General features: G+C 33.5%; 2 protein-coding genes across 11 annotated transcripts in view; one reads left to right on the top strand and one right to left on the bottom strand.

Moving 5' to 3' along the window:
- Window positions 1-24,404, top strand: part of CTNNA3 (catenin alpha 3) — a 1,750,900-nt gene that overhangs the window by 594,877 nt on the left and 1,131,619 nt on the right. The gene's annotated exons all lie outside the window — the stretch shown is intronic.
- Window positions 9,806-24,404, bottom strand: part of LRRTM3 (leucine rich repeat transmembrane neuronal 3) — a 207,979-nt gene continuing 193,380 nt past the window's right edge. The window contains exon 4 of the mRNA XM_055081199.1: window positions 9,806-10,015. Coding sequence (XP_054937174.1) covers window positions 9,806-10,015 — 210 coding nt within the window. The remainder of the gene's footprint in view (window positions 10,016-24,404) is intronic.

Below are 24,404 nucleotides of genomic sequence, written 5' to 3'. Positions count from 1 at the left end.
AAATTATGGTTAATATTTACCAAGGTTAACATAAAGACTGAAGAGGTTGTAAAAAGAAAAAGTCAGTCAATTTGTAGGCCATTTTTTCACCTGATGCCGAACAGTAATTTGACTGAGGATGTTATAATTATTAGCTTCTAAGAAATTATTTGATTTAATTCACATAATTATTTTAAATTAATAAAGTTGTCTGAATCAGTCTTCAAAATGCTTTATGAACGTTTTAATGAAACAGATATAACATTTTCCACAAAGGATTAATACTGTTTAACACCTCCCCGCCCCAAAGAAAAATAAAACACCATGAATAAATAGCAATATAAAGAGAAATAGAGTTGAGGAAAAGTTGGGCGATATTTATGTCCATCTAGAAAGGCCACAGGTTTGCTGTGACCAGAGTAAAATTTGGGTCTGAACTTTTAGGCAATCAGGACAAAAATTGAGTTTGGTGTTTCTATGCCAGACAAGCATGACTCTGACAAATACTATTGGAGTAACAAATGTACATGAATAAAAACACAGTGTTCTTTCTTCACTTCCCTCTCTTCATTTTACCCGTCTGAATACTGTTAGTCTTACATTCTATATTTCTTTCTCAGTTCTCACTTTTGCCCAGAATTATCCCCAACAAGTCTGCTAACTTTGATTTCATCTTCTGATTGCTGTCTGCACTTACAGGTATTCAATTTAGCTTGATTTTTTATTTTCTTAATATGAATGACTTTTCTCTTTGCTGAGATTATAAGCCCCTTGAGAACAAGGACTATATCATATACATTTTTATATCTCTCGAAGATTCTTGCTTTCCACTTGACATATATTGGTTATCTAATAAACACATCCATTATATTGATGTCTTCAGTTGTAGCGTTAAGTGAATAGACTTTTAAGTATTTGGCTTATGAAGCAGACTTTAAATGGGCAGTTGGTAGAGGTCAGTTTGTCTGTATGTCTATCATCTGAATTTTAATTCTTGTTCCACAATTTAGAAGCTGTATGTTTTCAGTACATAGTCACTTTGAGCATCATTTTCCTTATCTTCTTAAGGGATAACAATAGTACTTACTTCATAGGGTTATTATTAATCCTGTTAACCATATTAATATTAATTAATAATATTAATTAATATTAACCATATTAACCATTAATATGGTTAACAGGACTAATGAATTAATACAAGTAAAATGTTTAGAAAAGTAAACATTAAGTGTTAATATCATTTTGTTTTAAAGTGCTTAGTATTAAGTCATTATTTCTGGAAATAATGAAATTCTGGTGGCAATTATACAGCACAGTCAATTGCCCTCAGAAAGTGAAAGTATATGACAATAAAACCATGTCATCATTATAGAGAATTATGTTTATATTCACAATAGGTTGAAGGCATATACTTATCTTAAATCTATATTTGATTATTAAATTTAAAAGAAGTGACCCCAAACTACATGTTTTATATTAAAGTATTTATCTGTTAAAAGACACTTCTTCCTATCCCTTTATGGTAGTACCAAGGTGTCATATTAGTTCACACATTTTTGTTCCATAACTGGAATCAAATGCAAGGAAAACATTAATAAGGGCTACTACCCCAGCCTTATGTTATTCTTCCAGAAAATGATGAAGTACGACAAGGGTTCATTGTGAAATAGCCATGTCTAAAATCCCACAATGGTTCAAGAAACTCAAGTTTGGAGTTTGCTAAGGAGGAACTGGCAGAGTTTTGAAGGATGTCCAGTACACTGATCTTAAGATTTCATCAAATCCAAAGGTGAAAAATTGTCCACCTCACAAAGATCTCAGGTTTTTCTCCAGATAGCTGAAGTTCAGAGATATTCAGTGTCTTTCCTTAGACCTCTTTGTTATAAGTGTAGTCAGAGTAGAGCTGGGATGGGTCTCTAGGCTCTTGTCTCAAGGCAATAATTTCCTTATTTTATAAATGAATATAAAATAACACCCATAGATAATGAATATTACAAGTGTCTTGGTCAAGAACTGCTAGAGAGGACTTTAGAAACCATATTTCCAGCTTCCCACTGCAGTGGACATGCTATTCCAGTAATTGCGTTATAGTAGAGCAGAACGAATAGGGTTGATCCAATCTTTCACCATGTTTTCATCAGACTGTTTAGGGCATTGTCTTTATGTATCTGTAATTGAAAGCAAATATATCATTGATGTGAAACAGTAAGCACAGATGGAGTATATTTAAAACACAGTTCATTCCTCAACATCAGAATCTGACTCGGTATATATGAATTAATGTAATTACTCATGGTTGAAAGCAGCAATTTGGGGCTTATATTTGGGCCATTTCAAAATGGATCTTGAAAAGAGCATTTGGTATTTAGTTTGAATCTTTTATTCCGACTTTTCAGTTTTTCTCAGGAGAAATAATAGTGATAGTTAAAGTATTTTTTATCCTTAGTGTTCTGTCTTTCGGTAGAATTAATTCTATCTATTTAATGTGTATTGCCATCACAAATATCTGTTTTTATGTCCCTAATGTCCATATTGGTTTTTACTGATGACATTTGATGACATAAATGTTATTGTAAATTTTAATTATTAGACTTAAATTTTAAAACTACTTGCAGGCTATCTAATGAGAATAAATCACATTTCTTTTACCTACCTCTGGGTTTGTGTAGTTTTTTTGTCTTCTTCATTGTCCTTTACCACATCTTCAACCCAGATACAAGGAGCATCTTTGTTGTTCCAAATCAGAATTACTTTCGATATTTCAGTTATGATTTCTGTATGGTGGTCGTGGTGCCAGGATGAACAGATGTAATGATATTAGATTCAGGATGCTAGAGCTTCTTTCTTTGCTGGATTTATTAATTGTTTTAAATTTATAGCATAGTTTTATCACAGTTGTAGTAGTGGCAATTTTTAGTAGAATTGTGACTTACAGAGTATTTTACTGGCTCTTGAATCCCATGTGGATTATTAAAAAATGTTTTTTACATGGATGTTACATATTCAGATAGTGTGATGGAGTAAAATGATAATGTAACTTCCCAATTATATTACCTTGGGCTTGTGCAAGTTCAGGGAGAAATAGGAGAGCTCGTTAGTCCAGTGGTTTAATAAAATGCTCCTAGAGACACTAATGGAATCAAGGCACTATTTAATAATCATTTGTTAATAGCTGAAACTAAGGAAGATTTATTTGAAGATGTGAATTTAAAAATAAATGTAAAAAATTTTATTTGGCCACCCGCACATAATGATGAAAACATTTGTATTACCTTCACAAGGAAAATTATATTTATTTTTAATTTAAACTATATATTATTGAATATGTTCTGAGTAACAGGACAAGCAGAATCTACATTGTTATAGAGGTTATCTTCCTCCTTTACGTAACGTGCTCCCAGATCCCATATTATTTGTGTAAGTAATGATACTTCTACAAAAAATATCCCCGCATAAAATCATCAAAGGAAATATTCTGCAACCTAAGCCATGTCATTGCCAGTTAACATTTCCTGACTGTAGATGATTGGTCTTTTTTTCACATTGTCATTGCACTGGTTACTTTATTGACTGTTTATCTATATAGTTTTTGCTTCAGTTGACAACCTTCCCTCCATCTTTGGCCAGTTGAAGTTTATATTATGGATATCTACTTATCATATTTTTGTCATAAGTTTATATAATATGCTAGGAAAATTGGAAATGAAAATACAACATGAGTATTTAGGAGTATTTATTTTTTGAAGGACTTTTTCTTTCAAATGTTCATGCTTTTTAGGAAGCAATGTATAAAACTTCAAGAAAATAATGGATATTTCTTTCCCTTAAGTTGCGGACTTGGGATATTGAAGGAAATCTCTACACAGTGTGAAATAGCTTATGCAATTTTTCTGTTTAGGAATAGGAAAGTACATTCTTTTCTTCCTGTCTCCACACCCCTTATTAAAATATATGAGCCTAATTATATTGACTGTGGTCTTTGTTAACATTTGAAAATGTGCTATTGGGTGGTAGGAGCACATCCTTAGAGTCAGGAGCACTGGATTTGAATCCCCAGCTCTACTATATAAGGCTTGGCAAATTATTCAGCTACCATGATTCTTATTTTCCTTTTTTAAAAATGGTGATTATACCTGTTTCCTAAGATGGTTTGAGGATGAGATGAGGACAACACAATGCCTATTACATCATAAATTAGTCCTTCCTCTCTCCCCAACTCCAGCTTTTCCACAATTATATTATTATCCATGAAAGCAAGTAATAAGTTAAGTGAATAACCCAGCTGATTTAAGATGGTTTTCAGATATTTCTGTTGAAAGAGCTAGTGGGGAGCAAAATCTATAAATAACACAGTTTGTCAGGAAACAACCTGACCATTTTATTTATAGTTGTCCTTTGTTGCACATTCTTCTAATCAAGAAAGAAGGCTTAGCAAACTAGATTCACATTGGAATAGGAAAGCACAAGAAGAATTTTAGACTAGAATAAAAAGCAATTGAATGGCTTGGCAAAAGTAAATTCATCTGAATAATATTTTGCAAAATTTAGCATGCCTTAGAGATTAGCTCCAGAGATTCTGACTCAGTAAATCTAGTATGGATCCAAGGGATTTGGGCTCATTTTGATTTCTTAATAGTAGCTTTGATGCTATGATAGGTAACAATAGTTTAAACCAATAACTAGAAAAAATATAACTTGTCAACTTTATCCATTCATATTATTTTAATAGTATTTTTTCATATTAGTCCAAATAAATAAATTCCCTAACTGAAACTGACTGGAAATGATCACTCTAGTGTCTATAGACCTGCTCAAAACTAGAGAGTCCTTTCTTTTATACAGTCTGAGGTAAAGACTGCACCACAGAACCTTTAAGGCCATGTGCTGCATTATGCAACACAAGATATGTGTAAATCAGTTTACAAAAGATAAATTAGTGAGCGGTGTTTCAGATTAGAAGCAAGAAGAATTTACTTCAAGGATCCTTTATCATATAGTCCCTTAATGTATTTGAAATATTATTTGATTTATACAAAATAAAATTACACTTAAGCTTTTGGGAAGACATATATCATATAAAAGAAAATCTATAAATAGATGGGAGAAAGGAGAAAGAAATTCAAGACTTCTCTAAGTCCTAGATGGCTGAGGCACTCTTTTGCTTTAAGGTCACCGTCTTCAATAGAAAGGTAAATAATCAACTGTGGACTTTTTTTAAACATCAGTTTTACCCTAACTTAAAAGTATTACATTTAAGCCTCTTATCCCATAATAAGATCATTATGTAAGCCATGAGAGACCTTTACAAATAACCCATCACCGTTTTGGTATATATTTTTAAAATTTTCAAATATTTCTTCCCCGTTACAGTTGATACTAAAATGAAGCACAATTGCTGATTGTGTCTACTCCACCCTTGTGGGTATGTCAGAGTTTTGAAAGCCTTGACCCTGGATCCTCTGCCTTTGGTACCTCTCTAGTTAGAGACAGCTGTGGTGAGTTGAGAAGGTAATAAAAGTAGTTGGAGGCTCTTACTTACTGCAAGACTAACTTATCTGGATTTCTTACTGTATAATCAACCCATCTGGACCTCGGGACTTTTTATGTGTTACGAGGTGGTTATACCATTACCCTGGCTGATAAACTGTTAAGAGCTATGCCATTGTAAGATGTTATTATGTCTACTCTAGAGATTTCTTATCCTTTTTTCTGAGGCTGAATATCTGCTGGTTCTGTTACTTTTTCCTTCATTGGCTACCATCTACCCAGCAGAAAATCTACATCTGATTTTCTTTCTTCCAGCTTACTAATCATTCACATCAGGTACCTGTTTTCAATGCTTTCAGTTTCTTTACTTATTTTTAATGTTGCGTTTGAGAGATGATATCTGTCTTCCAGTCAGGAGCAGAGAAAAACATATATTCTTAATCCCATATACAGTGGTTTTATTTTAGAAAATATTTTTGCAGAAAAGATTCTATTTCTAAGCAGTTTGTGGAGTCATACTGATCTGATTTCAAGTCAGGATTATGTCATTTGTCTTGAATGTTAAATTTGGGCAAGTTTTCTTTCCTTCTAAAAATATAATTTATATTAAAATCTGTCTGATTTTGTGGTTTTGGGAGTAGGGATAGAGACTTGATAAAATGAGCTGATCAAAAATATTATTTGCTTATTAGCATATGTTTTTGCATCTATACATCAGTTTGGATGAATTACATTTCATTTTTATTGGAAGGAGAATAGAGAAAATTATTCTCTATTAAGATAGATGTAAGAATTCATGGTTCAATAAGTATTTTTGCTGAAACAAAAAAGGAAAAAAAGAAAATTACAAAGGTTTTTCCAATTAGCTCTGAATTGAATGTGTGTTCAGTTGAACATGTGTTAAACATATGTTCAACCTCGCACTATGAATCTGTTTTATAACTCTATGCATAATCTTGATTTTGATGATCTTTGTTTTTTTGGTTTTTTTTTTATGCTTCTCAATTTTATTCTGGACCTTGGGGCCTATATACATACACTTCTTGGAAGCAACCATTCTACACATTTACAAAGGATATGATTTGTTAAGAAATTTATGACTTGTTATACTTTTTGAATAAAGAGTTTTAATGTGAGAGCCCAGAGTAGCACACAGAAAGAGTCCATTTAGCCCATATATTATACAGATAGAGGAACTGAGTTAAATTAGGGATTACTAAAGAACATGTCAAACATTTTTTCATTCTATTTACTATCTGGAAATTCTCTGGCCCTGATCAGAGAGGGAAGGCTTTTAGTATAGTGGAAAGACTAATAGGGTCTGAATTTTGAGAGTAGTTCAGCTCCACCAATTATTAGCCCTGTGTTCTTGGGCAAGTCTCAACTTCTTTGAGATTAATGTGTCTTCATAGATTGGTTATGAAGGCAAAATGAGAATTTATGTGGAATGTGGTTTGTAAACTTCAAAACACCGCATAAATGTGTTTGCTGTAGCTACCGCTGTTATTGTAACCATGTTGGGCTGAACTGCATTTTTCAACTCCAAACATAGAAACATTTCAGTTGTTTAAAGAGGTGAGTAGTAGACAGGAAGGAAGACATGGGGTGGTTAGAAAGAGGAAATGGGAGATTACTGAATTCTGAAAAAGACAGGTTAGAAATAGGGATTTTAGACACAAATATATAAATTGCAAATGTATGGTAAAGATTCCAGACACAATCTCCTCTAGCAGGTTTTCATTTCCCCAAAGCTCCCACACCCCGGGACATGGCAGAATAAAAATTAAGCAAACAAGTAACCCAGCATCTTTTTTCTTTTTTTTTTTCCTGTTAAAGATCCTTTGGGTTTAATTTCAAATATGACAAATACCAAAATTCTTAGTTTATTTGGCTCTTCATGTACGTAATAAGTCCTCCGATGCACAGAGCTAAGACTTCCTATGCACCTGGTTCCAAGGTGACTGCTTCTATTTATAGTTGTTCACTTCAGATGAACTTAAAATGTTTAAGAAAGAAAGCAGTTTGCTTCACGAAATAAAGGGCATATATTTGTGAGGCTCCCTGGAACCTTTAAAATTTCTAAAAATCATTTGTCAGTTTGAAAATGTCTGGAAAGAGAAGATATAAAATGCTTATTTACACAAATTAAATGATATTTGAATCTTTGCAAGGACAACTTCTATGAGAAAAAATTGCAAATGATGTTTACATAATAAATAAAATTTTGCATCAGATTTCAGATCCACACATAATAGATTTATAATTAACTCTCTATAGTTTTGCTAACTGCAAAGCAAAATATCAGTGTAGAGGATTAAGAATACTCTGACAATAATACAGTGCAAGGAAATTAGAAATTGGAAAAAAGAGCTTAAAATTAAACTAAAAATGACAATTTTCTGAATAGCAAATAATTTATGCAAAATATGTTACAAAATCTGGAATGCTAAATAGTTGATACAAGTACTGTGACATTTAGTTTCATTTAAATTAGTAAGAGTTTGCTCTTCCAACATTTTGTTTTTTCCCTTCTGACAGTATATTTTCAACAAAAATTTGCTCTTGATTTTTTAAATTCATTTTCTTTGAACCTGCTCTTAAATTTGCCATGATAAACCTGCATAAAACTACACTTTTGAATTTCTTTGGAAGAAATAAAAAAATTGAAAGTTTGACATTGGTTTTCACAAATTCTTTTCTTCATTGTTTTTGACTGTGTTTGAACCCTATTAGATTGACATACTCTCAACCTATTTTTGATGTCATGAATTAAAAATGACAAAAAAAAAGCACTTCTCCTAGTGTAACAGCAATTGAAACTTGCAGTTTTATATTAAAAAAACACAAAAGAATGTGTGAATACCATAGATAAAATAACAATATTTTCAAACAATAACCTGTGTCAAGCAAACAACAGAAACAAGTTGATTATTTCAGCCTCTGAAAAGTCAGGTTTTCATAATTTGATTGAATTAACTTTATAATACAATTGGATAATCAGTATATGATCTGGGGTGGTTTCAAATTACTCTGGATTATTTTACAGATAATTTGGAGGTGAATCTCATTATGAATAGCAATATAAACAATATAGAACACATTAAGGATGTTTACAGTCTACTTGCTTGATAAAGTTCCACCATGGCTCATATCTGTATTGAATCAGCTGTAGACGTTTAGAGTTCTCTCCCAGGAGAAAATTGATGTAGGACACAAAGTGAAAATTTTCATATATTTCCTTTGAGATGTTCCTAAAATATAGCCTCTCCATTCTAAATGGGAAATGGTCTTAAAACCAGGCACATTTTGCACTGATGGTTATTTTTAGGTAAACCACTTTGGGTTAATTAAGAGAAAAATTGCTACTGTACAATTATTATGCTTTATCCTCCCACCTTGGCCTGAAGTAATGAGATGTAACAGAGTTTTTCTTAGTCACTGGCAGCTGCACCTTTTAAGTATATCAAACTCTGTTGCTGTGGTTACGGCCTTTGTTTCCAGTGATGTTTTGTCCATGCTTCCCCCCACCCTTAACAATGGGTTACTCAAAAGAATGAAATAATGAGTCATTCATTCAGAAATACATTGTTAAAATATCCCTCTTTATCATTACATTTCACTGCTTAGAAACTAGGCTGTAATTCAAGGCAACAGTTAAGTCTGAGAAGTGTTAAAAAATCTTTGATTTTTTTTCATTTATAAGAAAGACCTGTCTATGTAATTGAAGAACTTCTTACAAGTCTCAACAAACCCTTTTTGGTTAATGTATTATTTCTGGACCAAGTAGATAAAATTCTACGCAGTAAGCATGATAAAAATCGTGCATGTTTTGCACAGCACAGAATTTGAGAGTCAAGGTTTCTGGGCACAAAAGCAGTAACAAAACAGTCCCTACAAAACTGAGTAACTCTGAATAACACAAGAAATAATTTTTGTTAATTTAAAATTTTAGAAACTGAAATACATAAAGTTTGTAAAGTAAAATGTAATTAAATTATGGTACTGTACATACGAGTTGTTTCTATAATTGAAACTTTACAATATGAAAAATACATTAGCTCTGTACAGTTTTTACAGGTAGGATGAGTTTTGAGAAAAAAGATTTTTTTTCAGGGTCATATTCTAAGTCAAAAAAATACTGCACAACTTAGCTAATTATAAAGTGTAGAGTTGAAACAATTCATGTCTTCTTTATTTCATGAATCAATCTTGGATTTTTGTTTATTTTAACAGGGGATTGTTTTCTTTTGTTTTTAGAGTCCACAATGAACAAATCTTCCTCATTTTGTCCTTGAGGTTACAAAGTTTGATGGCAACCCTTGGTTACCAATTAGCTCAATTAAGCCAGCTGCTGTTTATGGTCACTGATTCGGCCAGCTGTTGTGATTGTGCTCAGGTCCAGCTCAGTCTCTAGGTGTGTTTCCATCGTATCTTCCTGTGCATTCGTTTCAAAGGATTTATGAGAGAGAAGTTCATGATGCACCCCACAGTAACTTATTGTGGGCTGGTCGTATGCCAGAAAAGTTGACACATTCATTGATAAAGGTATCTGGGGAAAAATGAGACGAGAAAAATCAGTTATAAAAAGACAACCTTGGTGGCAAGATTTGAGGAATGTGAAGTGCTGACCTAACTTCCATGGGTACGTCTGTGGCTCAGGAGTCCCCCGCTATCTCACTAATGTCCCTCATTCTCATACTAGCACGCAGAATGCAACAGTTCTAAAGCCTCAGATGGAGCTGCTCAATTCTTAACTAGAACCTTCAGGTAAATAGGAACCTAAGCGATTCTGAAAATGCTAAAAGTTTTGTGAGAAAAGTCAGAAGAATGCTTTTCCTCAGTGAGGTAAATTTGTGGTTTTAGAACTAAGAAAAATATTATTTGGTTACTTATGGTATTGGAATACAATTGAACAGTGGTTCTCAAACTTTATCATGCATAAAAATCACCTCCCCCTTCTTCAGCTCCAACATCCACTTCCCTGATTTTTTTTTAATTTAGTAGGTCTGAAGTGGGACCTGTAATTTGCATTTCTTATAGTTCCCATATGATACTGGTGTTGTTAATCCACACACCACACTTTGAGAACCACTGCAGAAGAGAATTGTCTAGGCAAGTCATTCTGGCTCTTCTTACCCAATAACTTCTTCTTTTTTTTTTTTTTTTTCCACATTTTAAAGTGTTTTTACCTACATGATCTGCATACTATAACTTAATATTATTTCAGAATAGCTATAACATTGTAACATGCTATGAAATAAAGAGTGGGTTATCTCCATGATTGTCTTTTTTAAAAAGCACGTTTTCTTCACTCCCATAGGTGCTCTTTTGGACAGTAGCAATGATGGTGCCTGACTGTGCCATGATTGCCGAAATAGTCCTGTACTCCTGTGGCTTTGTCACAGCTTGGCCACTGTCAGTAAAGATTGTGGCTATGTATCCCCTGTCAATACCTTCTTAATATTTATTTTGCCGTGAGCATTCTTTGAAACATTAATGTCTGTAGCTTGATCCATATATCTAAACTCTAAGGTTTAGAGAACTCCCAGGAAGAAACTCTGGCTTCTATGAAAGTCTAAAAGTATCAAAGGATGACGCTAGTTTGAAGGAATCAGTGATATATATGTGGAAGGGACTCCTGCTAATTGCAGCTTAATGAAAGGAAGCAAGTTCTAAAAATAGGAAAAAGCAAGAGTGACCATTGTGAACAGAAGGGAAACATATGTGTTACAGACAAAAGGTAGTTTGAAATGTAATCAGATGTCAGAGTTTAGAGATTATACCCGTTTTTTTCAATAAGATTAAAAAAATTGTACTAAAAAGTAGGCAGTTTTGAGGAAACTTCAGCCTTGATCTCTGTTTAATATCCTAATTACTAATTCATGTTGTTGAATTACCTTGGATAAAAACTTCCACCATTCTTATTTGGCGGTGGATAAAATATATTTCTCTTTGGTCACCTCAGACTAAATTCCTGTGATCTCAGCTAAGATTGGAGCCCAAAGCTAAGAAAAATAGAATGCCTAGATTTTATTCTTTTATTAACTCCTTCTTTACTTTCTTAGTCCTTTTCTCCATACATAAGAATCCTTTTTGCCTCTTGTCTTTCCATCCCTATCCTTCTACCCTTATTTAGTTTTCCTTTAGTAAAAATTAGTTGAGCTGTTATTTCCTTGTTTTCTCTTGTATTCACTTCTTTTGAGATTATAATTTCTTTTTAATGTGAACATTTCAATTTATCAAACGTGTAAGGCTTAGTCCTTGGAGACAGAAATGTAATCCCCTTCATCAAATTACATTCCTGAGAACTCTTCCTATTTATGTGAATTTTAAAAAATTTGAAGCATGCTACCTGATGTGTGAATGAAAGACATTATACACTTTAAAAAATAGTCAAGGTGATTGAAAGATCATAAAGAAAATAATACGATGCTTCCAAAGATGCTCATTTAAAATAAGGAATAACTATTGTTACAGACTAAATAGCTCAGATAACTAAAATACAGTATATTATTATGCAAAAGTAATTGTGCTGCATGAATAGATTTGAGTTATAGGAGAGAATGAAAATAGAACTGTTATTGGGTACGTGAGTTTAACGTTAGCCTCTGGGAAATCAATGTTCTGTAATGTGTTATGGGTCATATATCTGTAGGATTTTATATACTTGTTCTTATTTGTCTTGGAAACTTATGCTTTATATATGCTATATCATTCCTGGCTTACTTGGAGTTAACTCTACTGTGAATAATTCATAATTTTTAAGATGATTTATGAAAAATAATAAACCATGATACATTTATTCTCTGTGTGTGTGTGTGTGTGTGTGTGTGTACACAATTTCCTGCTTGATTTAGTATCTAGAGGCTGCTGGTATCCAGAGTGCAAGTCCTAATTTGAACTAAGTTAGGTAGTTAGCACTCATTATTTATTTAAAAATCCCACATATTTTCTTTTATAGAGTTTCTTATTTGGGGATATGTTTTATTTTAAAACTCCTAACCCCTTGGTTATACTTTTTTAATGTCAAGTCATATTTTTCACATTTTAATCTTTCTGAAATTGGGATGGTACTTAAAATTAGTGTGGATGTTTAGCATGTATTTTCTTCCCTGCAATTGAAAGTGATTCTTAAAGTTGATGATATCTTAATATCAAGAAAATAACATACTAAGTTGTATTCGTAAGTAGAATTTAACAGCTAAACATATCTGAATACAACATCACAGTAGATTTTTCCCAGGTTGACTTAAATGACTTTGAAAATCTGAAAGTTAGCATTAGTTATATTCACGTGTATATTCATAGGAATATACACATGTATTGACAATACACATATACACAATATATAAAGACATACATACACATATATATAATACACATATATATATAATCTTGTGGCCAGTTATTTATGATTTCAAAATTATTTAAATCTGATATGGATAGTGCAAATTTTGGTGATATATTAGTTTTGGACAACTATTTCATATTTGTTGTATAAAATATATACATAGATGTATACTGTATATATTGAAATATTATTTATACACACACATGCACACATAGTGGCTGGGTAGTGATGGAGAGGCTATCCACTGGCATTAAGCAAATATCTTGAGGCTCAGATACAATCCATGTAAATCCATTCTTGTCACCCAGTCAGTAAATACAGCAGCCCTTTCTCCTTCCTCACATAATCATTAGTCATGTGACCTTGTGCCGTATGTTTTCTTTTCCCTTTCCAATCTGACTTGGGTGTTCTCTATTCATCCTCTCTGTCTCTGTCCCTTTCTCCATTTTTACCTGATTTATATTAATGTGCTGAAGCCGGAGAGGCACACAGCCATGCTCTCCCCTATGGATAGAGTATTCAACAGGACGGTCCCAGTTTATGCTTATTGTCCCATTTTGGAAAATAAATCACTTTAGTCAACCTACCTGAAGATGACCCAAATATGTTATTTTATAAAATGAAAATGAACAGCAAGGGCAGTAGGAGATATAAATCTAATAAGCCTCTGCTTCCCCAGACCTTTTGTTACAGGGCTGTATTTAAAGTGTCCATAGAGTCTTCTTGTCCTATCTTTCTGAGAGAACAGTTTCTTTCAGTGAATTTTAACCTGATAAACTCCTATTTATAATTACTTAACGGTTTCCTTTGATACTTTAGGTCAGTACTTTTCATGTGAGTTAATTATTCTTAAGGCATAACTTATAGAGATCCAAGAATATGAAAACTTAACTCACCAGAAAGCAATATCATCTAGAGTCTGAACTAAGAAATCATCATATGCTATTCTAATGATGAGAGGTAGAAGTTGACATTATTTAGGAAATTCCCCTCAGGAAAAATTTCTACTCTGCTAAACTAGTTACTGTCTTGACATCAATGATATTTGCCTAAGCAGTAATTTTCCAGTGTCTGTCTCAACATCACATATGTGTATCTTTCACATACACAAATTTTGTAATGTTAGATGAATAAAAATAACTCATTATTAAGTCTTTTTCCCCATTCATTTAAAATGTTCAAGCTTGTGACTTTAAGGGGAAAGAATAACTTTTTAAAGTTTCCAATTTGTGATTAAGTAAAAATGGTCGTTTTAATCTTATATTCACTGCAAAATAATATGTATATTTGTACGCATATATATATGTATGTATGAATTATGCATGTGTATTGCTCATATTCTAATTAGTTGGTTACAAGCCATTTAAACATCTTTTCTGTAGGATAGCAAGGATTATTTTAAGTACAGTAAGTACTCTGAAGAACAGAAAATGACAGTCCACTTTTTTTTTTTTTTTTTTTTTGCGGTATCTGGGCCTCTCCCATTGTGGAGCACAGGCTCCGGACGCGCAGGCTCAGCGGCCATGGCTCACGGGCGCAGCCGCTCCGCGGCACGTGGGATCCTCCCGGACCGGGGAACGAACCTGTGTCCCCTGCATCGGCAGGCGGACTCTCAACCACTGCGCCACCAGGGAAGCCCCCAACAGTCCACTTTTGAGAGGGAATAATAAAAAGGTTGTTTTTCCCTCTCTAGAATTGCAAAACATAGGAAATATTTGCTTGTTAAATGTTATTTCTGAGTAGAGTTTTTCTAAGTATAAATATTTCTATTGATTATCATTGAGGAGAATGCCCATGCTGTTCCAGTATATCACGGGGGAAATCTTCTATTTTTATAAGGCCAATGTTACCTAGTGAGTATTCTACCTCTCTAGGTTGTTGAAAGGATGTTACTTTAGGGTTTTTGTAGCTAACAGGGTTTTGTTTTTCAGTAATCTGTATGTAGTGAAAGAAACAGACTTGCTTCATGAAGGAATTAATTTTTTGAGATGTAGCCTTTATCACTATCAAGACATTTTCCCCCATTTTATGTTGTAATTCAGAGGCCTATTATTTTACATTTGTTTTTCATCTACTAAATTTAATGAATTTTCAGTTGAGTCTATTTCTACCTATTAATATATAAAATAAGAAACAGGCATTATAATATTTTTCCAATTAATAGTATTTCTCTAATTTGTCTCTAAATTTGTCTCAAACTGGGCTCATTATCTCTGGATCCAAACTAAGTTCTTCCCATGGTCCTTTTTCTGTTTGGGGAGCACCAAGTTAAGTCAGCTTTGCCAGTCCCCTTCAATACTTCCTTGTCCTTTGTTCCAGATGCCCCATTATTTGTCAGTTACGTTGTTGACATCAATGACATATATCTTTTACATGCATCCACTTCTCTCATTTCTGTTGCCATTATCTTGGCTCAAAATATTATTACCTTGTTTACTTTAGTGATTGCATGACTGGCATGCCTAATCAGTAGAGTTAAAAATAAAACTAAATATTTGCAAATTTATTTCTGGAGATTAACTATATTTCTATTTAATTAAATGTAAGCAGCATGTAGAAAATAGTGAATGCTTTTTTCTTTTTCTTTTTTATCATTTCTGAATCATTACTCTGGCTTTGCAAAGAAGTGGGATTTGAAATATACTTTATTCTGGGAAATTAGCTTCCTTAAAAACATTATTTCATATGTACATATAGATATATGTGAGTACACACTTGTACATATCACACCGCTGCTTGTAAATTTCTCAATTTATTTAAAGAAGTGTTTTAATTTTTTCAAAATGCACTTGCTAATGACTTTATTCCTGTTTATCTTGATGCCTCTACTTTCTGTTTCATTTATATAGGTTATGTAAATTTTCCAGACTAGCCTTTGGTTGTGTTAGAGTATGTGCAACTTTATGTGTATTGGGGATTGGTTAGAAACATTTGTTTCAGTGCTACCAAACATGAATTTTGTGTACAGGCTGGTAGTTTTACTGATGGTAAAAACAGAAAGTTGTGTCTTCGGTATTAGTTGAGTAATATTAAGAAACTTGATGGAAAATATCTTTTCTACCTGCTTGATTCTTGAAAATCATGTTACTAATTAATATTTCGTTTTCTAAGTATTGAAGCAGTTGGTAAAATGTAAGTATTATATAAGGAAAAATAGTGTAGGAAATTATCACACTGCAGCTTGGTTCACTGGAAGTGTCGAAGTTTGGCTAGATGTGACCTCTGGTCCTACCTTAATTCTTTAGGATTTCTGTAGTGATTTCTCTTCCTAGCCACCTGAGCGGCTGTGGGCACTTGTTTCATCTCTTGGTCTGCCTGGACACCTGCCTGGACACGTCTCTAACATTCTCCTCATTATCATCACTGTCATTTATTGAGCATTTACTGTGTGCTAGGTACCATGCTACATGCTGGACTTAGGTCATCTTATTTAAGCCTCCCAAGGCTGTTGTAAGATAAATATAATTATTCCCATTTTACAGTTGAAAAAAACTAAGACTTAGATGGTTTAAGTAATTAGCTAAAAATCATTTACCTGGTGAGTTGCAGAAGTGGTTGCCTGACTTCCTAACCAGTATGCTTTATTTCTTATTTATCACTTTATCTAACTCACACTGGCTTTGGAGCCTGGAGAGGCAAACACAGTATAATGTGTCTGATACTATTTAGACACCAGTTATCAACATTGGATCTTATTTCCGGTAGGGTAAACACTATGATTTGCTAAGCTACACTTTAGTTTTCTGATACTGCTTTGCACATTGGGTCCTCAGGAAAGAAACCTTTGGTTGATCAGGGATTCATGATGTGGATGGATGGTGACAGCTCAAAATCAAAGCTCTCTTCTTCTTACTAAGCTCATATTGGCCAAATACAAAGTGTAAGGGGAAGGGTCTAATCTGGAGAACATTCTGGACTGGGATAGGAGCCTTACATATACTCCCAGATAAAATATGTGTAAGATTATTTAGGGAGACCTTTAGGGATTTTAAAACTAGATGTCTGTGTTGACTTGGAAATTGGTAGAAATTTTTCCAATTAAATGATGTTAGTTTTTCTTTTTAACAAGAAGTGTAAAAAGTTAGAAACCTCAGTTAATCTGGTTATTTTGTTTTATATTAAATGATACTTGTTTTGATTTCTTTCTGTACATAAAAGAGTTATAGGTAGGTGCTGGAGTACAGGAGGACTGGGGAAGTGGAGAAACAAACATGAATAAGGTATAATTTCTGCTCCCTGACAAAATCATAGACTAGTGAAGGAGATAGACATATAATGCAAGAAAGGAAAGGGAGGCAATGGATGGGCTGAGCTAATAGACAAGTTGTGTGCTTGTACAAGTATGTGTGTATATATATATGTATATGTAAGGGAGGGTGTGTGTGTGTATACATATATATGTATGTATACACACACACACTTTGGCTGATGCTGCTTACCATGTCATTTATCCTTTGGAGGTGCAAAACAAACTAGCCATCTTCTTTGTTTGGAAATAGTGTTGTTATTTTCCAGATTTATTGGCAAGAGTCAATATTGCTGAGAAGTGATTTAATATTTACTTTTATAGACTCTCCCACAGAGATACTATATTTTACTTTGAAATTTATTTGTTTGAAGAGCAATCTATCTCTTGGAGCTCTTAAGCATTCTAATGGTTAATTAGTGTGAGTATAATAGACTGTTGGATCATCAAGTTTAATTGTCTTGATTCTACTAGTAATTTAGTTAAAGAAGCATTTTCAGGAAATGCTTAATTAAGAGCCTGAATTTATGTTATGCTACCTTTAAACTTATAAAACAAACTAGTTTTTTACACTTTTAAATTCTTAGATGAAATCAACGCCTTAATACTCAATTTCAGTATTTTCTTAAGATCTAAGTTGCCAACTAAAGTAACAGTTGCTATCTTGAGATAACAAGTATAGGGTAATAAGACAGGAACTCAATATGATTTTGAAAAATTTCAGATGTCTGTAACTTGAGAATAATGTGAAAGAAAACACTATTTGCAGGAGGATAATAATTCTTCTAGTGCCTTTTGTGTGAAAAAAATATTTTTGTGAACTCCTGCAGAGTGATATCACAAAGTGAAAAAAAAATGAGTTCCATTTGAAAGGTAATAGTTCTCCTTGCATTAAAGTGCAATTTAAAATATGTATCTTACGCGGGCCTCTCACTGTTGTGGCCTCTCCCGTTGCGGAGCACAGGCTCCGGACGCGCAGCCTCAGTGGCCATGGCTCACGGGCCCAGCCGCTCCGCGGCACGTGGCATCTTCCTGGATCGGGGCACGAGCCCGTGTCCCCTGCATCGGCAGGCGGATTCTCAACCACTGCGCCACCAGGGAAGCCCTAAAATATGTATCTTAATATTTAAATGACTTTGCCCTTTGTGAGTGTATTTTCTTCTTTACAAAACAATTTGTATTTCAGTTTTGCAACAAGAAATAACTAGGGGTTGGCTATATGAATTATTTTCATAAATTCATGTGCTTGTGTCCACAAAACCAAATAGAAATATTCATTCAGTAACTTATTGACTTCAGCAAAGACTTGCTGCATGCCTTCACTGGTCCTGATGCTGGGCTAGTTGCTGGAGATACGCCAAGTCCTTGGCCTCAAGTCTTCTGGATGGAACATAAACCCTTCTAACATACACTTATATTAGACCATAACCTTCTTGAGTTCAAAAATCTATGACTAACCACATTTTTCTATGCCTTATTTTGTTTCATGTGGTCCCTTAAACACAGTAAGAACTAAATACGTATTTATTGAATGCATGAATTAATACATGAGTGAATTTAAGTAATAGACTAATGGGTACTTGGCATAGTCTAGGAAGAAATTAAAAATGTTCATCCCTGGATGACTGTGGGAACTATATGACTGAGATAATAAAGTCTTATGATATCAAGGCCAGATTATCTTGACTCTAGGATAGAGGTAGAGGGCTACAATGAATTTTCAAAAATCCACACTAATGATGAGGCACATAGCGCTGCATTATAATGTTTGGGAACTTCTTCATTTATTTTATATTAATTATTTAAAAGTTTTTATTTAAAAATTTTAATGTTATATTTTATCATGTAAAGAACTAGTTTAAATTTGAAATATATAAAACTTTAAAAATCAATATTGAAAATAAAATAATTATTTTTAATTTGGTGATTTTACACCTATAAATTTCAGAATGTTATGTCTGTGCTTTGTCCTTTAATACCTTTTGTACCTGCATTTTTCAAACTCTTTAGTGCTCCCTAGACTCATGGCCCATGATGTCCAAAAGTTTGGTACAGCTGCCAAATTAGTTCTCCCTGTAATGGACTCTGCCCTGGATCATTCTATGTTAACCTGTTTTATTTTTGGTGCCAGTGAAAAGTTATATTTATCTTCTACTGAGGGAAAGCAAAATGCCCCAAATGGTTTTCATTTACATGAAAATTTTCTGCACAGCCTGATGCCTGTTAAATTGGCACTATTGCCAGGTATAGTGATGGGAATCCAAATTGAGACTGTGGCTCAAAGGCTCCACTAATCTTGATGCTATGTTTCCAAATCTGTTTCTTCATACAACTGTGCAATGAGGTACAGTTGCTAATCAGTTTGAAAACAATCTCATTCTTTTTCTTTTTCCTGGAAATTGTGGTTACAGCAGTCCACTTAAGGATCTTATAATGATGATACAGCAGTTGATATTTTTAATCTAGGTTTGTATAAATATGCGAGAATGAAAATTAAACACTACAAAGCAAACAACATATAACGGTGTTTGTATTGCTACAAGTAACTCTTGAACTCTAGCTGTTACTGGCAGTGTACTTTAATCTCATAGAGAGGCTCTATATGGGATTTCCCTCATCACTGGCATTAAATTTGGTTTTTCTGTCATGATTTTTGATATCCTATTTGCTTTCCAACTGACTTTTTCCTCCTCAACAGCTTACTGTCATTTTGGCATTCTTCATAAAACAGGCTCTGCATTTCTGACATACCTGAGAGCTTGTCTTGCATTGGCAGGACTTTGATATTCCAACTTTCTTAGGGGTTCTTATTCCTGTCTAGGACCTAGAGGGCAGCACCTCAGGATTACATGAATCCTTGTAGCTGTCTTCTAATTAAATAAGCTTTCAAATGATGCAATAATTTACTGGTTAGTATTTTCTCTTCACTTTATTATTCAGATTTTAGTTGAGATGTTTCCATACTAAATGAGATGATACTGTATATACATCTGCTAAGTTCCATAAAAATCCTGCACTTGGAGATTTAGTTCAAATAACACTTCTTTGATGAAAACCCCTCAGATGAATTTGATTCTGTAAGGATGAGCTTCTACTGTGAATTTCTTCATAATTTATATACACATAAGTATCAGTGTATACTGTTTCTTCCATCCATCCATTCATCTATTATTGAGTACTCTCAGGATCCTGCGTAAACAAAACCAGTTGCCTGGCTTCAAAAGTAAGCAGTTGTAAAACAATACTTTTTCGCTAGATGTATGTGTAGGATATGGTGGAAGTTGTGGGAAATACCTGCCTTTGCTGTGATGCTTTATATAGATAAGACCATGTTTAAGCTGGCCTGCCTGGTTGTATATACATATTGCCATTATTTTATTTATATTAACATTATCTAACTATCTAGACTGTAAATTTGATAGAGAATAAAAATTTCTCAGGGGTTATATAAGCTATGTATGCAAAATTTTGAAAGTTCTTGTTAGTGGAGACACTGGCAGGGAACAAAATTGCTTCTCACAAAGTTTATGTTTGTAATGGTGATATCAGATCTTCAGATAAGGATGAGCTAATGTATATCTAATTTATTATTAATAACTTATTGGTATAAGTAATTATTAATATAATATCCATTATTCTCATGTTATTTCAAATTTTTATATGACACAAATATTAGGAACTTTAAAAAGGGTAAGTCCTGAAAATATAGCGTTTATTATAATGCAGTAAAACACTTCTTGTTGACATTTAAATAAAGGTCAACTTCTAAATTGTGTTAGCACATATCCATTACATGAGTGGTAACTATCATTGGACTGACCGGAAGTAATGTTGGGGATGTGGAGTATCTAGCTCTTCTCAGTGTTTTACTTATGTTGTCTCCCTTAATTTTACTGTGTCTTTTTTATTTTGCACAGTTATACCTAGCATTTACAAACTGTCATTTTCTAGCGTTGATTTTCTGTTACTTTACTTCATAAGATATAGTATGTCTGACTTTAGTTTCTTAGTAATAATGAACAAGTTAATGATGGTTGAATCTTTGATCAGTGTTATGTGATCAGCCGCATATATATGCAGATGATATTTTTTCAACCATGGCTCTGATCAGACTAATTAAAAATAAGCTACATACAGAGAAAATGTGAGGTGTTATTTCTTAATGGTCCACTTTGTTTCATTAACAATATAATGATTTGGTTTCAGCTCAAGGTTCAAAGTAGATATCAAATGCAATTAAAAAAATCAAAATGTTTTAGGCCATATTTGGGCAGTAAAACTCAAGCCTGAGGTTGCATAACAGTCTTCACTATCATCAGTATACCCTACTGAGAGAATATGCTTTAGCTTCTTTTATCACAGCTGGACATTCAGGGATATAGAAGGCACAGATATAAAATAACATGAGGGAGTTTTATGTAAGAGTTTTTATTATTGGTTTCTTATTGTTAGGTTGTATTATTTATACTGCTAGTCAATAATCTGAAAGATATAAGATCAGTGATGAAGAAAAGGATGAATCTTTATATACAGATATATACTTCAGATAGATTCTCTATAGCTTCTCCCTGAAAAAGTTTAGTCTTATATCATTATGAATAGTATTAACAATTCACCATTTTTCATTCTATTATTTAAGTCTCTATTATCAAATTATTGTATCTATAATATAATCAAACTATCAAGATTCAAAAAGAAGGACTGATCATAAATTTTGCAGAAATATATGATTAAGGAAATCTAATGTAAAGATTAGGAAATCTAATCTAGGGGGTCAAAATGATTTTTGTTTTCTCATGGCTACTAAGGAAGATGTCACTTGAATGAGCCTTAGAGTAGAATTATAAATTAATTTTTAAATTAATATACTCAGTATCTGGTTCTCTCCCCTCAGATTTAATTTTAAAATCTATTAATAGGGTTCTGATATTATATGAGATAATGAGCATATTTTATATAATATATAAGTATAATATAATATATGTAATTTATAATATATGTAGGCATATTATGTATAAAAGGATATTTTATGTTTATATAAATATATATATAAATGTTTCTTCTGAGATATATATATATATATATATATATATATATATATATACACACACAGTAGTCCCCCCTTATCCACAGGGGATTCTAAGACCCCCAGTGGATGCCTAAACCATGGATGGTACTGAATCCTATATATATTGTTTTTTCCTGTACGTACATACATAGATAAAGTTTAATTTACAAACGAGGCACAGTAAGAGGCTATCCGAATTGCCAGCATCACTACTCTTGTGCTTTGGGGCCGTTATTAAGTAAAATAAATGTTACTTGAACACAAGCACGGCGATACTTGTAAAGCTGATCTGTTAATGGAGAGACTAATGGGCGGGTAGCATATGCAGTGTGGATACACTGGACTAACAGGTGATTCACATTTCTGGTGGTACTGAGCTGGAGGGCAAGCGATTTTATCACTCTACTCAGAACGGCACCCAAATTAAACTTATGGATTGCTTATTTTTAGAATTTTCCATTTAATATTTTCGGGCCATGATTGACCACAGGTAACTGAAACCACAGAAAGTGAAACCAAGGGTAGATAAAGAGGGAGTTCTTTGTGTGTGTATATAAAACGTGGTAATGGTTGGTGACTTTTTCCTAATAGGAGAATCTTTGGTATTTTCTTCCTATTACCCTTCCTCACTTGTATTTGTGGAATTTTCACTCCATGCACAGAATTGTGCCAAACATTTGAGGGTAATTCACGGAACCATAGAAATGAGAATAGATTGCTTACCATCTCTGGGCTTCTATCATTTAGAATATGTGAATAAAAAGTTAAGAAATTAATAGGTAAATTGTACTAGTTGTGAGTATAGACGGAAAGGGAGAGGGCTTTCCGCATATGACATTTCATGCTTGTTTATAAGGAGACACTAGAGCCCAGAGATTCCACCCACTCCCTGAGAAATTTTGTCAAAACAAGGTAACTCTTCTTTGAACTGGCATTTTCCTTGGAAAATGATTATATTCCAAACAAATTTACCAAGTCCCTTTCTCATTCTAATAGAGAACTGATTAAGTTTTCTTACCTTTTATTTTAATTCATCTCTCATATGCTTTTTTATTTGCTTCAGTTACTTACATTTTGTTTTGTTTTGTTTTGTTTTTTTTGCGGTACGCAGGCCTCTCACTGTTGTGGCCTCTCCCGTTGCGGAGCATAGGCTCCGGACGCGCAAGCTCAGCGGCCATGGCTCACGGGCCCAGCCGCTCCGCGGCGTGTGGGATCTCCCCGGACCGGGGCACGAACCCGCGTCCCCTGCATCGGCAGGCGGACTCTCAACCACTGCGCCACCAGGGAAGCCCAGTTGCTTACATTTTAATAAAATATTTATGGCTTTTATAAGTAAATCAAACTCTCAAAAGAATGTAATGGGAATCATTCTAAGTGCCTTTGGGGAGAACTAAGGTATTTTGAATGGCTTATTTGTTTATTTTTAATGATTTTATAATTTTTTATTACAGGACATAAAATTGAGACACACAGAAGTGACAGGGTAGAACAAAAGTTGTGTATTTTCTTAATAAATGCACGAAGTTCTTATTGTTGAGCTGTAATCACTATATCTGAATCACTAGTATCTGAATAATGCAGGTTTTCTTAGCTTCTTCTGAAGGAGAATTTAAAAATAAAAATTAAGAACAGAAAAATTCTAGAAAATAAGAACATTTCACATGTAATTCAAATGTAGTCAAAATTCCAAGAACATGGTTGAAATGTTGTGTTGAGGTAGACAATGAAAAGTAACACAATGGGATGAGGGCATTCTGTCTGAGGGATGGGAATGGCAGGAAAAATAAGACTATAGTTTTAGCACTGAGACAGCATTTCCTAGATGGTAGCCCCATGGAAGAACATTGAAAAATTTATTGGGTCTGTTTACTAACCATTTTATGATTGCTTATTTCTCACAGTGTGTTCAATGCAAAGACAGCTTTGTGGCTTATATTCATGTCATGGTATTGAGGCTACCTCTTAGACCCTTTCTTTTTACTTGAGAACATTAGCAGTATGGTTTTGAAGAAAGGAAGAATCTTTCTCTAATATTGTAAATTATATAGTTCCTGTGGGTATTTAAAGGGATTCAGAGTTCAAGAAGTTTAATAATGCAGAAGTCTTTATACCAGAATGCTTAGTGGTCCCCTGATCCCACTCGCCCCTCTTGATCCTTTGGTGCACACCTGCTTTATTGTCAGAACACACAGGTGGCTTCTGTCAGGATGCATGACTATAGCAGAAATGCCTGCCTGATTCAGCATTCCAGTTAAATTCCTACTTACAAGCAT

The sequence above is a fragment of the Physeter macrocephalus genome, chromosome 20, assembly GCF_002837175.3.
Source record: "Physeter macrocephalus isolate SW-GA chromosome 20, ASM283717v5, whole genome shotgun sequence".
Taxonomy (NCBI): domain Eukaryota; kingdom Metazoa; phylum Chordata; class Mammalia; order Artiodactyla; family Physeteridae; genus Physeter; species Physeter macrocephalus.
This window is presented reverse-complemented; position numbering and strand designations above follow the sequence as displayed.